This window comes from Nematolebias whitei, chromosome 9 (assembly GCF_014905685.2).
Source record: "Nematolebias whitei isolate Nwh7 chromosome 9, NemWhi1, whole genome shotgun sequence".
NCBI lineage: Eukaryota > Metazoa > Chordata > Actinopteri > Cyprinodontiformes > Rivulidae > Nematolebias > Nematolebias whitei.
The window spans coordinates 18273023-18288979 of NC_056506.1; the positions used below are offsets into that span (position 1 = coordinate 18273023).

The window sequence follows — 15957 nt, forward strand, 5'->3', positions numbered from 1 at the left end:
TAGATAGATAGATAGATAGATAGATAGATAGATAGATAGATAGATAGTGATAACTTGGGACTCAGTATTCCAACATTCAAGAGCAAAATCTATTACACCTAAAGACTGACAATGTACAAGAAATATGCTATGGCAAGGGGGAGCCAGGACAAAAGGTCAGTTGGGTTTTACCATCATCCCCACAATCATATGGGTACCAAGCCTCATTGAGAAGCCCTAAGGAACTGATTACAAGGGCAGCTGATCGAAGAACAAAGGTTTTGACCAAGCAAAGCACCTATGATCTGCACCACTTGCCAAGGCTTAGGAACAAAGGAACCCATAGAAGACTGCTTGAAGAAGACTCAATGCCACACACATGGATACTGGAGTGCTTGAAATTGTATAACAACAGGACACTAAGAGCCTTCATCGACATCTCAATGGGAATGTGGAAGACAACTCTAAAGGCCAATCAAAGCCACTTGCTCAAGTCACCATCAAATGTGGCATGTACCAAGGTGATACACTGTCCTCAATCCTGTGCTGCACAGGCCTGAACCCCCTCAGCCAGATCATTGCAAAGAGTGGCTATGGATACTGGTTCCAAAGTGGAACAATCATCAATCAACTCCTCTACATCGGTCACATTAAGCTGTGTGCCAAAAATGAGCAAAACATTGACTCACCGATCCATCTCACCAAGATACACAACAAGGACATTGTAATGCCATTTGGACTGGATAAATGCAGTCAAAAAGTATGCAAGAGTGGCAAGGTGATCACAACTGAATGGGTTGAACTACCTGAAGGCAACATTGCATATGTCAAGGACAGCTGCAAATACCTTAAAATCACACAGGCAAACAGCAATCATAATGAGGCTGCAAGAAAGTCAGCTACAACCAAGTATCTACAGGGAGTAAGGCAGGTCCTGAAGAAACAGCTAAATGGCAAGAACAATGTACAAGTTATCAACATGTATGCAGTGCCACTATCATATCCCTAGCTGGTGTGATAACCTGGCCAAAGGAGGAGATAGAAGCCACTGGCATCAAGACTCAAAAGTTTCTCACCATGTATGGAGGGTTTCACCCGAAGTCCAGCACCCTGAGTCGATACAGAGGACTAGTGAGCATCCGAGCCACTACACAGAATGAAACAACTTTGGTCCTAAAGTACATCAGGAGGAATGCCCCCAATAATGAACTGATGAGTGAATATCTCAGACAGCAGAAGAAACTGAAGGTGGAAGAAGAGAAACAAGAGGAGCCATCATGGAAAGATAAGCCCCATTTCATGTACCACAAGTGGGTACTTTTCAGAAGGGTAACTGCATATGAGTAGGAAGGAAGCAGAAAAATCAAGTTTAAACAGTTAAACATTAAGGAAATTATTCCCAGAAAAGAGAGATCTGAGCAGACATAATGACAAAAGAAAAAGAAGATGAGAAAGTGATGGTAGGTTTGGAGTCAAGGAAAAAAACCCAGGAAGGACAGATGGTGAAGGATTTTGCCAAGAGGATGGAAATGGCTGTAGACAACACATATTTCCAAAAGAGAGAGGAACATAAAGTGACCTATAAAAGTGGAGGCATGAATATGCAGGTATACTACATTCTGTGTAGAAGAGGAAACCTGAGGGAGATTGGGGACTGTAAGGTTGTGGCAGGGGAGAGCATGGCCAGACAGCATTGGATGGTTGTGTGTAGAATGACTGTTGTTGTGAAGAAGAGAAAGTGAGCAAAATCAGAGAAGAAGACCAAATGGTGGAAGCTGAAGAAAGAAGAATGTTGTGAGGTGTTCAGAGAAGAACTGTTAAAGGTTGTGGGTAGTAAGAAAGAGCTTCCATGTGACTTGGCTACTACAGCAACAGTGATTAGAGAGATAGGTAGGAAGGTAAATGGTGTATCATCTGGACAGAGAAAAGATTAAAAGGAGACCTAGTGGTGGAATAGTGAAGTGCAGGAAGTTATCCAGGGGAACAGATTAGCAAAGAAGAAATAAAACAGAGGACAGAAGTGATTAAAGAGGAACATAAAGAGATTTGACACAGAGAAAAGAGGGAGGTTGCAAAGGCAAAACAGAAGGTGTAAGATGAGTTGTAGAAGAGGCTGGATATTAAAGAAGGGGAGAAGGACTTGTATTGACTGGAGAGATGGAGGGATCAGGCTGGAAAGGATGTGTAGCAGGTTAGGTTTGTTAAAAATAGGAATGATAATGTTCTATCAAGTGAGTAGACCATGACAAGAAAATGGAAAGAGTACTGTGAGGCACTAATGAATGAAGAGAATGAAAAAGAAAGATGATATAGGTCATAGAAACTGGGGACTAGGAAGTGAGAAAGATTAGTGAGGGTCAAGTTCAGAAAATACCTGAGGGACCTGATGACATACCAGTGGAGGTATGGAAATGTCTAGGAGATATGTCAGTGAGGTTTTTGACTCAAGTATTTAATGGCATTTTTAAGAGTGAGACAATCGCTGAGCAATGGATAGGTGGCCATTTTTAAGAACAAGAGTGATGTACAGAGCTGTAGAAACTACAGGGGAATTATGTTGGGGTCTTTCTGTGTAGAGATTACATTTTCTATCTGTGTTTGAGTCAGTTTTCTCTGGATACTCCAGTTTCCTCCCACAATTCATAATATGCATGTTAGGCTGTCTTCAGGCCCAGTCCTCTCTTAAAACAGATATCTGTGATCTCAGTTAGCCTTGTTCGGTAAAGTACTATTAAAATGTAGTCTTTTGAAAATCCTTTTATATTTGAAATGGTGTTAAAATATGACATTTTACATCTTTATTCTTGGGTGACACGGTGGTGAAGTTGGTAGAGCTGCCACCTCTCAATGAGCAGGTTGCTGGATCGAATCCTGGCCAGGGACCTTTCTGGGTGGAGTTTGCATGTTCTCTTAGTGCATGTGTTGGTTTTCTCCTGGTATTCCAGTTTTGTCCCACGACCAAAAACATGCATGATAGGCAAATTCTATCCATCCATTAGCTTTACACGCTAGGGGACTTACGACTTAGGGACGATTTAGAGTTACCAGTTTGTTAGTCAAATTGGTAATTCTAAATTGTTCCTAAGTGTGAGTGAGAGTGTGAATGGTTGTCTTGTTTGTCTCTATGTGTCCCTGTGATGAACTTGCAACCAGTCCAGGGTGTCCTCTGCCTGTCACACAATGATGGCTGACCCCCACGACCTGAAAAGGAAGAAGTGACTAAAGAATAATGGATGGATGGATGGATTTTTATTCTTGCACAGATCATAAAAGTAAATGAATTGTCTGATGGTCAGCACAGTGGCGCAACTGGCAGAGCTGCTGCCTCTCAGCGAGCAGGTCCACAGTTCAAATCCCGGTCCGGAGGCCTTTCTGGGTGGAGTTTGCATGTTCTCTCAGTGCATGCGTGGGTTTTCTCCGGGTACTCTGGTTTCCTCCCACAGACCAAAAACATGTATGTTAGGCTGATTGGTAACTCTAAATTGTCTCTAGGTGTGAGTGAGAGAGTGAATGGTTGTTTGTCTCGTTTGTCTCTATGTGGCCCTCTGATGGACTTGCGACCTGTCCAGGGTGTACCCTGCCCCTCACACAGTGATTGCTGGACATGGGCACCGGCGACCCCCGTGACCCAAAATGGAAGAAGCGGGTAAAAAGATAATGGATGGATGGATGAATTATCTGATTAGTTCGCTGGCTAAAGTGTAGCATGTATTAATCCACACATCAAGTAGAGAAACGTTTCTCAAAATGCCAAGCTATTTTATTTTGTTTCTTTCAAGATGCACATGACTTTTTTCTTTACTTTTATAGCAACATTCAAAGACCTAAATCAAGAATAAAACAAATCTGACCTTTATGTAGAGTATCATAATATTGCTGGGGTTGCAGGCTAACCATTAGCTAAGACCTCGATATTGCCACCTACTGCCTGACCTGGTTTATTTGTGCTATTTCCTCTTCCCATCTCACTCTTTTTTATTTCTGTTTTATCTATCTCGTCCTCTTCCATATGTCCCACATTTCACATTCTTTTCCCTCTAATCTAATTTTACCTTCCTCTCATTGCTACCATTGCTTTTTTGTGTTTTCATTTATTTATTCTTGTCATGTTTTAATCTGTTTTATATGCTGTCCTCTCTAAATCTTTCCTTCATCTCATAATTTTCTGCATCTCTATGCCTTGTCCACTACTTCTGTTCTGTAGTACATAGTGTTTGAGGCTGGACATGAACCCCTCCGTGGTCCCCAGTCAGAGGAGAGCGTTTATCAGGTACAAAACAAGCACTGTCCCACCCACTTCTTTTCCCTCTTATTATTCTTTCAAAAATGGAAGTCTCAAGAGATTTTACAGTATAGTTCTGTACTTCAGGAAGCTACAATAACATTATTTTATATGCAAAGGGTTTCTTGAAGTTTAGCTTGATATATAAAGGAAAAGAGAAGCATAACATTAGTCTATATTATAATAATATTTGTTATAATTATATATAATATATTTATTTATTATAACTATAGTATAACATTAGTCTAGGTAAATTAGTCCAGAAAAAAAATAAGTGGAGTCTGTTATTATCAAGGTGACTTACCCCATGGTAATTCAAAGTGTCAAAATAAAACTGCAGGCTTAAAACACAATAAATAAAAGGTAGGATCATTCAAAAAAGGACCGTTCGTGTCGAAAATAATGTTTTTAGTGTTTAGGTCAGTTACATTTGGACAAACAAAATAAGACCTTTTTGATTTTAAACCATTTGAAGGGCTAATAAGAACTCCAGGGACCTATTGTAGGTCTTAAACTCCTTTCCTTCCTTTCTCCTCTTTGTGCCTCTTTGGATCTAATCACAATTAGGAGTAAACCCAAAGTAATAGGACTGAGGCAAACAGACTCAAGCTCTTAAAATAATTAAAGTCACTTTATTTACAGTGAGGGTTTATATACTTATATGTACATACAGGGGGACCTAGGAAGCCTGGGGAAGGAGAAAGAGAGTAAGGATTACTTCTGAAAGGAAATAGTAGGTAATGAGCAGGTTGTCTATTCCTTACTGATATGTAGGAGGATTAACGGCGTTGAAAGGAGAGCAGAGGATTCCAGGTAGGTATGGTCCAAGGTCGAGAGGTAGTAGAAGGATTGTAGTGGTTAGTAGATGGGCAAGTTGTGAAGTGGCAGACAAGCAGCTGAAGTTAAGCCAAAATTAGAGATTGCAGAGATCCAATGGTAAGTAATGGTCTTGGAGGCACAAGGAAGGAGACAAAGAATCCAGGACTGTAAGTACTGTAACTCCAACCCCAGTGTTTCATATCCAGAATGTGACTGACTGTATAGGTTGCATGACTATCAATGAGACAGGGGGTAGAGGGAGGTTGTCAGGAGGACACAAAGGACTCTCTGAAACAGGTTTGACCTGAGAAACATGAAGAGTAGCATGGATGCCAATTGAGGTGGATAATATTAGTCTGTCCACAGAGGGGTTTATGACCTTTACAATGGGAAAAGGGCCATTGAAGCATGGAACTAATTTTATGGGGGTGTCCAGATGACCTGACTGAAAATTGTTGGATTGTATACCTGGATTATTGAGCATGGACTTTGTTGGTTTTGAACCAGTTTGACATGACTGTCGACAAGGAAGAGGGCTGGCACAAGAGGGAGGGGCGTGCCAAAGAGACCATTTTAGCACCAGCATAACTGGATTGTTCCACTTTGGAGTAAGCTGTTGGGGGAAGAATCAGTTTTGTGTTGTGTGTTTTCTTGACAGATGAAGCCTTCTGGATCGAAGGTGAAACGTTTCAGCACAAAAAAAAAAAAACCTCCAGATGACCTGACTGAAAATTGTTGGGTTTCTGGGGGTGTCTTTTACATTGATGTTTCAGGTAGAAATACATACCTTCGGGCCAACCTGGTAGGTAGGGGCTACAGAGTGATGTCGAATGGAGAATTTATTTGTTTGGTCAGCTGTGCATAACAAGGCTGCCTTGGTCTGTCACCAAACTCTCTGGCAAGAATGAAAATGATGCTGGACAGAAGGTACAATTATTTCAGCTTCTTCACTGGGGAGAAGAGGTGGTGTGTAAGCCAAGGAAGCTTCAAAAGGTGACAAGCCAGCAGCAGAAGATGTGTGGGTGTTGTGAGCATATTCAACCCAAACTAGATATTTGCTTCAAGCAGAGGGGTTATTGTTAATTACACACCTTAGTCCGGCTGCCACTTCTTGGTTGCAACATTATGATTGACTATTGTACTGGGGATGGTATCTGTATGTCAGCCTGGATGAGGCCCCAAAGGTGAAGGCCTGCCAGACCTGGGAGGTGATCTGGGGTCCTCAGTCAGACACAATATCCATTGGTATACCATGGATTTTGATTGAACACATGCTGGACCAGAAGGTGGGCAGTTTCAAAGGAAGAGGGAAGCTTGACCAGAGGAATGAAATGGGCAGTTTTGGAGAATTTCTCAATTACTATGAGAATTACAGTGTTATCTTCAGATGGAGGTAGTTCGATGATGAAGTCTAATGAGATATGTGATCATGGATGGCTGAGAGTAGGTAAGGGCTGCAGTAGGCCTGAAGGAAGTTGGTCTCTGCTCTTGTTGCATGCACAAGTGGGGCAGGCAGCAACAAAATCCTTGACCTCTTGGTTTAAGGTGGAACACCAAAAATGTCTCTTGATAAATGAAAGCATATGATTAACACCAGTATGACAAGACAACTTATTGGTATGGATTCATTCTAAGAATTTGCCTCTCACTGACCTGGGAACAAATAACTTTCCAGTGGGATAAGTACCTGGGTCAGGTTCAGACTTTTCGGCTTCTTGGATTTGCTTTTCAATGGATCATGTGACAATGCCAATAACACAGGAGGATGGAAGGATACTCTTTTCTGTCTTTAAATTGTCAGAGACAGAGAACTGGTGAAACAAGGCATCAGGTTTGGGGTTCTTGGATCCAGGTCTGTAAATTAAAGAGAAGTTGAAATGAGCAAAATAATATAGACCAGCAGACTTGTCTAGGGTTTAATATTTTTGCATATCGGATGTACGTCAATTTCTTGTGGTTGATCCAGATAAGAAATGGTACCTCATTTCCTTCTAACCAGTGCCTTCATTCTTCCAAACCCAGATTAACAGCTAACAGATCTCTGTTCCCCACATCATAGTTCTACTCTGTTGGTGAGAGACACCAAGAAAAGAAAGCACATGCATGTACCTTGTTGTCATTCTGGAACTTTTGTGATAACACTGCCCTCATTCTAGTATCTGAGGCATCCACCTCTAGAATGAACTATCTTATTGGATCTGGATGACTGAGAATGGGTGCAGAAGAAAAGAGTTGTTTAAGCTCATCAAATACGGAATTAGCCTCTGGAGTCCATTTAAATTATCTCAGGGTGGAAGTTGAATGGTTGAGGGAAATTGCTTTCTGGCTAAAGTCCTTAATGAAACTCCTGTAGAAATTGGTGAATCCTAGGAGAAATGGCAGCTGCTTTCAATTCTCAGGAACTGGCCATTTTACTGTCCTTATCTTGTCGGGGTCTGTCCAGAACTGTCCTCCTTCAAAAATAATACCAAGAAAAGACACAGAGGCAACGTGGATCTCATACTTTTTGGCTTTGACAAACAGTAGGTTTCCACGGAGTCTTTGTAAGACTGATCTGACATGATGAGTGTATTGTTTGATGTGCTTGGAATACATTAATATATCATCAAGGTAAATGAAAACAAAAACATTTTAAAAAATCTCAAAGGATATTATTGACTAGGACCTGAAAGATTGTTGGGGCATTAGTGAGACCAAAAGGCATAACCAGGTATTCAAAGTGACCAAGTGGAGTCCTGAAAGTTGCCTTACACTTGTCCCCCTCCCTAATTCTCACCAAGTGATAAGCATTCTGGAGATCTAGTTTGGAGAAACCAGTGTCTGTCTCTTCAGTGGGTTCCTCTTTCTTAATAGGCGCAGAAACTGTAGAATGTAAGCACTTCTTCAGACAGAAGATACTCCATTTGGCCACTCTTTTTATTTCGTTCTATTATTGGGTTTTGTTTCTTTAACAAAGGAAACCCTAAAACAAGCTGTGTAGCGGGAGAGTCGAAAGCAAAGAACTCACTCTCCTCATGATGATTACCAGAGATGATCAGATGCAGACTCCGGGTCCTGTTATGGATCCTGGTGAGGTTCTGTCCCTTGAGACCAGCCACAGTCTGAGCAGAATGAAAAGTTTGAGTGGAAATTAATAATTGATCTACTAAATCCGTACTGATGAGGTTTTATTTGGCTTTGGAGTCCATGAGCGCTAAAATGGGTAATTTTATTTGGTTAGCTGAAATGATGGTAGGCAGAACTAAACGTGAGATAGGAGAAAAAGAGGAGCTTCTCACCAATATCTCCTGATTTATTGGCAGGAATAATCATTTCCCCATGGGCAATTTGCAATGAAATGTCTGCTCTTACCAAAGTAAATGCACTCCCTAGCATTAATCCTTCGTTGGCTCTCCTCTGGGGTAAGGCGAGTGCATCCTACTTGCATTGGATTTGGTTCAGGTTCTGGAAATTGAACATGATAGAGGTGAGTCTTTGGCATTGAGTGTACCCCAGAAGAGAGGTGCAGTTGGGAACTGTGGTCTCCTTCCGTCTCTCACAGAAATGATTGTCGATGTGAATGACTACGTTTATAAGTTCATCTAGGTTGTGAGGTTCACCTCTTGTGGTAAGTTAGTCCTTAATTTGTTCAGATAGAGAATTTACAAATGTACTTCTTATGGAAAGTTCATCCCACCCGGTCTCCTCAGCAGTTATCTGGAAATGTAAAGCATTTTCATACAATGAACTTACACTCTGCTTCTTAGTAAAAAGGTGCTTTTCTGCTTCAACAACACAAAGGAAGTCCTTGTGAAACATAGAAAATGTTAGTGCTTCAATAGAGTGGGAATGCAAATAGGCGTGAGCCCAGAAGAGCATATTTCCTTTCAGGGAACTAATAACTCATTACACTAATCACATTTTTAGGGCAGAGGTGGTGTACAGGTAGGGCAGCCAACTTTGGACCAGAAATTTGCAGGTTCAACTCCCTGCCATGCCCACATATCATGGTATCCTTGAACAAGACACCTAATCCCTAATTGCTCCCTGGGCACTTACATAGCTGCCCACTGCTCCACCTGGGTGCATCTAACATGTGATGGATTATATGTAGAGAACTAATTTTGTCATTGTATGGGAACATAAAATTATGACAATGCATAGCACTTTATTTACATAAGCAATCTTGCCTGCATCAGAGGAGTATGTTCATGGTGCTCTATTGAAAGCCAGACGGCATTGTAAAACAAACCCTCCACAGAGGTGCAAGCTGTTGTTAAAACCTCTGAAGATCTGATAGCGGGTTCACAGGAAATAGAACAGGTTGTATTGAATACAGAAACAAATCTAGTAGTTGAGGTGTCCAGCTGGGGAGTTTGAGTGGAAGGAAGGAGTATGGATAACTTTTTGTTGATTAAAAACATCATACCCCCATTCTTCCAAATTGTATTGATTTGTGTTCGGATACGTTTACTCTGAGTAGAAAAAGATTGTTGAAACTGTTCATTCTCAGTCATATTCTGGGATGAATTGTCTGGATAGAGCATTCTATCACCATTAGAAATAAACCCAGAGTAATAGGACTGAAGCAAACAGACTCAAGCACTTAAAATAATTAAAGTGACATTTTTTACAATGATGGATTGTATGTACATACAGGGGAACCTGATGCACCTGCGGAAGGAGGAAGAGAGTAAGGATGACTTCTGGAAGGAAATGGTAGGTAATGAACAGATTGTGGGGCAGCTGTGGATGAGTGGTTAGAGCAGTCATCCTCCAATGGGAGAGTTGGGGGTTTGACTCCACCAGCAGTCACATGTTGAAGTGTCCCTGGGCAAGACAATGAACACCTCATTACCTCCAATATGTGTCCCACTGGTATATGAATGTGATCTAAAGCACTGATTCGGCTCTACAGATTCAAAATCAAATTAGTTTTGTAGAGATGTAGTAGAGGGTTGTATGAATGTGTCCTTAGCTGGGTAAATGAGGACACAGATTCAAAAAGGTCCATGCTCAATAATCTAGGTATACAATCCAACAATTTTCAGTCAAGTCATCTGGACAGTTTCTTTTTTTTTTCTGAAACGTTTCGCCTTCCATCCGGAAGGCTTCATCAGTCAAGGAAACACACAACACAAAACTGATTCTTCCCCCAACAGCTTACTCCAAAGTGGAACAAACCAGTTATGTTGGTGCTAAGATGGTGTTTTTGGCACGTCCCCTCCTCTTGTGCCGGCCTTCTTCCTCGTCAACAGTCATGTCAAACTGGTTCAAAACCAAAAAGGTCCATGCTCAATAATCCAGGTGTACAATCCAACAATTTTCAGTCAGGTCATCTGGACAGTTTATTTTTTTGCTGAAATGTTTCACCATCCATCTGCCAGCTGGTGATTATTGAGCATGGACCTTTTTGGTTTTGAACCAGTTTGACATGACTGTCGAGGAGGAAGAGGGCCGGCACAAGAGGAGGGGGCGTGCCAAAGACACCATCTTAGCACCAACATAACTGGTTTGTTCCACTTTGGAGTAAGCTGTTGGGGGAAGAATCAGTTTTGTGTTATGTGTTTCCTTGACTGATGAAGCCTTCCGGATGTAAGGTGAAACGTTTCAGCAACAAAAAGAAACTGTCCAGATGACCCGACTGAAAATTGTTGGAGGGCACAGATTGTGTTGTAAATCATTTTAAGTGTCTTGATTAGACAGAAAGACGCTATATAAGTACAGTCCATTTACCACTTACCTATTATCTATTCCTTACCAGTATGTAGGAGGATTAACAGTGTTGAGAAGAGAACATAAAATTCCTAGTAGGTATGGTTCATGGTTAAGGGATAGTCGAAGGATCGTAGTCAGTAGACAGGAAAGTGATGAAGTGGCGGAGGAGCAGCTGAAGGTAAGCCAAGATAAGAGATTGCAGTGATCCAATGGTAAGTACTTTTCTTGGCGTCATGAGGAAGTATACAAGAAATCCAGGACTTGAGACTTAGGAGGCAGGTTCTAAGAAACACAAAGAAGAAGACAAGACAAGTTCAATTCTTTTGATTAGACAATCAGAAGAAGGCCAATAGCAGTACCAGTTGGTATCTAATGCTCCAGCAGAGAAAGGAACACTTCCACAGCCTCTTATACTCCTGGAGCTTGTCAAGGAGATGACCCGCAGCTGCTGCTCGTTGGCTCTACCCAGGACTCAGGAACCTTCATGGAAAAGGCTGGAATCCTTCAGATCTTGCCTTCCTCTGAAGATGAAAGTTGCAGGGAAAGATAGCAATTAATCACTTGCCATGGCATTTGATGTCAGAGTGAAGGAAGATCAGATACCTGAGGAAAATGTAACTAAGAGTTAACCTGTTTGGGGAGCCATTGAGCAGTGGGGTCAGGAGTAATAGATAGCTGTATAAAAGCAACAACAACAACACAGGTCTGAGCTGAGATATTTTCATCCTGTCTGATGAAACAAATTGTTTGAGCTTCTCTATGCACCTACCTCTAAGCTTTGTTTGCAATCAATATTAATTCAAACAGAATTGATTGATCAGCCCGATAGTGAATTTACATAATCCTGTTTTGCTAAAATGTCAAACTAAATCTAAAATAATAACCAGGATAGACATAAGCTTTTTTAATAGAGATGTTATAGTTTTTGTCCACTTTTGTGTGCCCAGTTGTTGATCTGTGGCTTTTTTTTTTTAATGACATCCAATCTAACGCAGGTCCCAACCGGTCAACAGAAGGAAGGAATCTATGATGTCCCAAAACGCCATTTTATGACTGTAGGTGTTTTCATTGATATTATCTGTTCTTCCTCTTTTCTACTTACAAACCTCTCTGAAGGACCTCTTAGAGGAAAGGCTTTAGGCCGTCATGGACAGCCTTATTCTAAAACTATTGCATGGCACACTTGATGGCCAATGGGCTCAAAAGATGTTTCTGAAATCAAAGTTAGGCAAGAGTTTTTATTTGCTTTCTGCCATTCTGAGCTATGACTTAAAAGAACCATGAGTTAAAACTAAGTAACGAACCACACATCGGTAATTAAACAGAACATTAGATAGGCAGGATTTATCTGCAGTCTGTTGTATCATAAACAGATGGTCGAGACAAAAAGAACAGAATCTGTTTGCTGTTCCTGTTGGACTGGAACACTGAGCTGGGTGCACCCTGCAGAGAAAGGAGTGGCTGTTTCATCTTCCTCTAAAGATGAAGAGGAGAGGTTTGTTGGTGGGAAGAGATGCATGTGATGTTATCACGTTCACAAACAATCAAGGTCAGGAACCATCCACAGAAAAGTGCATCGTAATGAACAACCTTAAGCTTAATAGTGATTTGTTTTTATTTACTATTTTCAAACTTGAACTTAACATTTTTGCCTAATGCTTCAGCTCAGCTGCAGCAAAGTGCATCTCTACCCTGCACTGTTTTGGTGCTTCTAATTTAACACAACAGACAGATAAGTAGCCTGGGTCAATTGTTATCGGACCTAAACATCCCGTTTAGGTAGTGACGCCTCCATATCTCTGAGTGCTATTGCTTGTCTGTTCATTCAGTTGGAGCTTTTTGAAAACCACAAGCTCCCCTGATGTGTTGTCAGCGCCTGCAGGGAAGACCTCTGTGTACATTTGCTTTTTCTTTTCTATTTTGACTCGTTTTGTGACTCTCAATGATTACAGAGTGCTGTGCAAACTGAAACTTGTCAGTTATGTCCAATCCTTCAAAAGGATGTAAACACCATGTGAACAGCAACTACGACTGCTGCCATTTTGGTTTCTTTTTAACTGCAATGTGTTTCTTTAAAGCATGCACATTATTTTTGTTGTGTGATTTTCTGTGCTTCATTGTCTGCTTGAGCATGGCCCCACACATCCCATACAACTTTCCCATCCCATATATTCCATACACTGCTGTGGATCATGTGAGTAAAGGGGACAGTAGAATGGGGGTGGGGGTCTCGTGGTCTCGGATGGGTGACTCCAGTGTATATATCTGCTGGTGGAGTAAAATCTTCATGATGAAGCAGCCGAGGCTCTCACTGGGGGCCTCTAATGAGTGGCAGACATAAGAATATCTAATCAGAGTCTGTTTTATAGAACTCAAAAGTATTTTACCAACTCAATTATAGCAAGGTGTGAAAGATTCATTTTAGATCTTTTATCTGATAATGGAATGAGGGGATAGTTGTTTTTTGCCATCTGCAGCACAAAGTGCTTTTATGAATAGATTTTAGTCCCCACATCTATACAGCCATGAAGCACCACACCCTGTGTTAAAGCTTCGTTTGCACTTTTACAGTTCCTATTTACTGTTGGCTCACAAGACTTTGTATTTCTCTTTCTCTGCCTTGTCCGTTGGCTCAACTCACAGAACATCAACCACTTTGATCTTTTCGGCGACATGTCCACTCCCCCCTCAGTGAGTAAACCTCGTTCGTGATTTTATCAGGACGCTCACAGAGGCCTGACAGATCAAGCATCGTGTGTAAGATGTTTGGGCTGACTTTGACAGGGGTGATGTCTGTTTGTGTGTCTTGTTCCAGATGCCCCCATCACCAGCCAACACACTGGACCCAAGCAGGAGCAGCCGCCAGCAGCAGCACACTCCTGCTGAGCTGTACGCACCCTTTAGCCCCACCTCTGTGCCGTCAGGTAGCTGTCCACACTGAAACATCTGTTTGCAATGCAGAATCATTCCTAAATCAATCCCATGATTCTTTCATCAGATTATAATCATTAATAAAATGCAAAAGATGAGTTTCTGCATGTTTTTGGTCTGTGGGAGGAAATCGGAGTACCTGGAGAAAACCCACGCATGCACGGAGAGAACATGCAAACTCCAACTAGAAGGGCCCCCGGACCGGGATTTGAACCAGGGACCTGCTCGCTGAGAGGCAGCAGCTCTCCCAGTTGCACCACCGTGCTGCCCTTTAGTAGATTCCATTCAACTAAATAAAAGCAGTGGGTGGGGGCTTCAGTGTGAAATGAGTGAAAGGGAAAGAAGAGTAGAGGTCATAGAAACTGTGGACCAAGAAGTGGGAAACATTAATGAGGGTGAGGTTCATAAAGCTTTGAAGAAGCTGAAGAGGTGAAGGAGCTGGTGTCTTAGGGTTGGACCTGATGAAATACCACTGGAGGTTTGGAAATGCCTGATGGCATTGAGGTTTTTGACTCAATTTTTCAAAGGTATTTTTGAGAATGTCGTGTATGTAGCGTATTTTTTCCACTTTTTGCAAATTTCATCTCCGTTGTGCAACATACTGCTACCAAAAGTCGGAGAACATTGCTCCAAATCGCGTCACATGGTTTGAGATAAATCTTGCATTGGTTTTTCTAACAGTGTGACAAACTAATGGATAACAACCAAATAATAAATAGACTTTAATGATTTGCATTCTCACGTTTAATATTGTTTCTGTTTTCTGTTGAAACATCCTTTAACTCTTTTGTCTTCCCGTCTGGTTGTTCTCTCAGGTTACATGACGATGGGACCCGTTCAGGCTGCTCAGTGGTCTCAGCAACCATTTTCTGCTCAGGCTCAGACCCTGGCCTTCCCCGTGCAGGGGCCTCTACAGGTGGCTCAGGTACTCCCTGGTGGTCAGCCTCTCATCTGGAGCCAGGCCAACATTTTTTCTGCCTCTCAGCAGCAGTGGGCAGCTATGGCAGCCTACATGCCGGCTCAGACAGTGGGTGTGGGGGGCCACACCATTCCAGCCGCCATGCTCCAAGGCTTGGTACCCATCACCACTGTGTGTCCCCAGGGCTGTGACCTGTCTGCCCCCTCCTCAGCTATCACCAGCCCCCAACACACGGCTGATTTAACCATGCTGCAGAGACAGCTTAGCCCAGGGAAGGACAGACTAGGGGTGGATTCAGATGCTGGGGAGGGCCCTTCTACGTCAGGAATGGCAGCTGTGGGACTGGGTGCTGTGTCAGCATCAGGGAGCAGGTGTGGGACCCCCAGCCTCGTAACTGTACCCAACACACTGGTCTGCAGTCAGCTGCTGCCCCCGCAGACTGCTGCCCAGCAGGAAGACGAAGGAAGCTGTAGTGATCTTGATCTGTCCAGGATGACTCTGAGCCCGGGGGCCTCTACATCACCGTCCACTGGATCTCGTACGTTTTTTTGTTCTTTTATTATTGTCCCACTTCATGACTATAGTTTGGATTTTTATTAAAACACGTCAGAGCAGGTAATAGGTTTTTCTCCAGTTCAGGTATTTTATCATTGTTCCCAGTATATAACAAAAAAATAAAACACAGAAAGACAGAAAGAAAAACCTGCATGATACACACAAAAGACAACACCCATAAACTGGTGTCTGAGCAGGAAATGTAAAAACAAATCAAAGACATCAACAAGACAAAAGTATTTCTAGACGACACAACTTGAGTAATAAAACTCTTATAAAGTAATGAAGCCAACCAACCAAAAATCTGTAAAATAAAGCAAACAAGGACAAGCCAAAGGATAAATAAATCTAGATAAGTAAAAATAAGACAATTAAAACGAAAACAAAGTCCAGGTCATCTCACACTGCTCATGTTCAGTTCAAGTTCAAGAACCTTTCAAGACCCCAAGGGGCATTTTGTTTCACAGTCAGTAGGCACATAAATCATCTATACTAGACAATACAGAATAACAATACAGACATGATCACTGTTGAGAAGCCTGATCTCTACAGGGATGAATGAGGTTTTCAGTCTGTTCATCCTACATCTGGACTGCAGACACCTGCGTCCAGATGGAAGCAACCTGAACTCACCATGGAGTGATGATCAGGATCTGCCAGAATCAGCCTGGCCTTGTTCACTGACCTTGTCTTGTGTAGGTCAGTGAGGTTCTGTAGGTCAGTGAGGCTCTGTAGGTCAGTGAGGTTCTGTAGGTCAGGGAGGTTCTGTAGGTCA

The 15957-nt window shown here is 42.1% G+C and overlaps 1 protein-coding gene across 1 annotated transcript in view; it reads left to right on the top strand.

Moving 5' to 3' along the window:
• dab1b (DAB adaptor protein 1b) overlaps nt 1–15957 on the top strand; it is a 123055-nt gene that overhangs the window by 106593 nt on the left and 505 nt on the right. The window contains exons 8-12 of the mRNA XM_037682023.1: nt 4184–4249; nt 11773–11832; nt 13421–13468; nt 13593–13701; nt 14524–15165. Of these exons, the coding sequence (XP_037537951.1) occupies nt 4184–4249; nt 11773–11832; nt 13421–13468; nt 13593–13701; nt 14524–15165 (925 nt within the window). The remainder of the gene's footprint in view (nt 1–4183; nt 4250–11772; nt 11833–13420; nt 13469–13592; nt 13702–14523; nt 15166–15957) is intronic.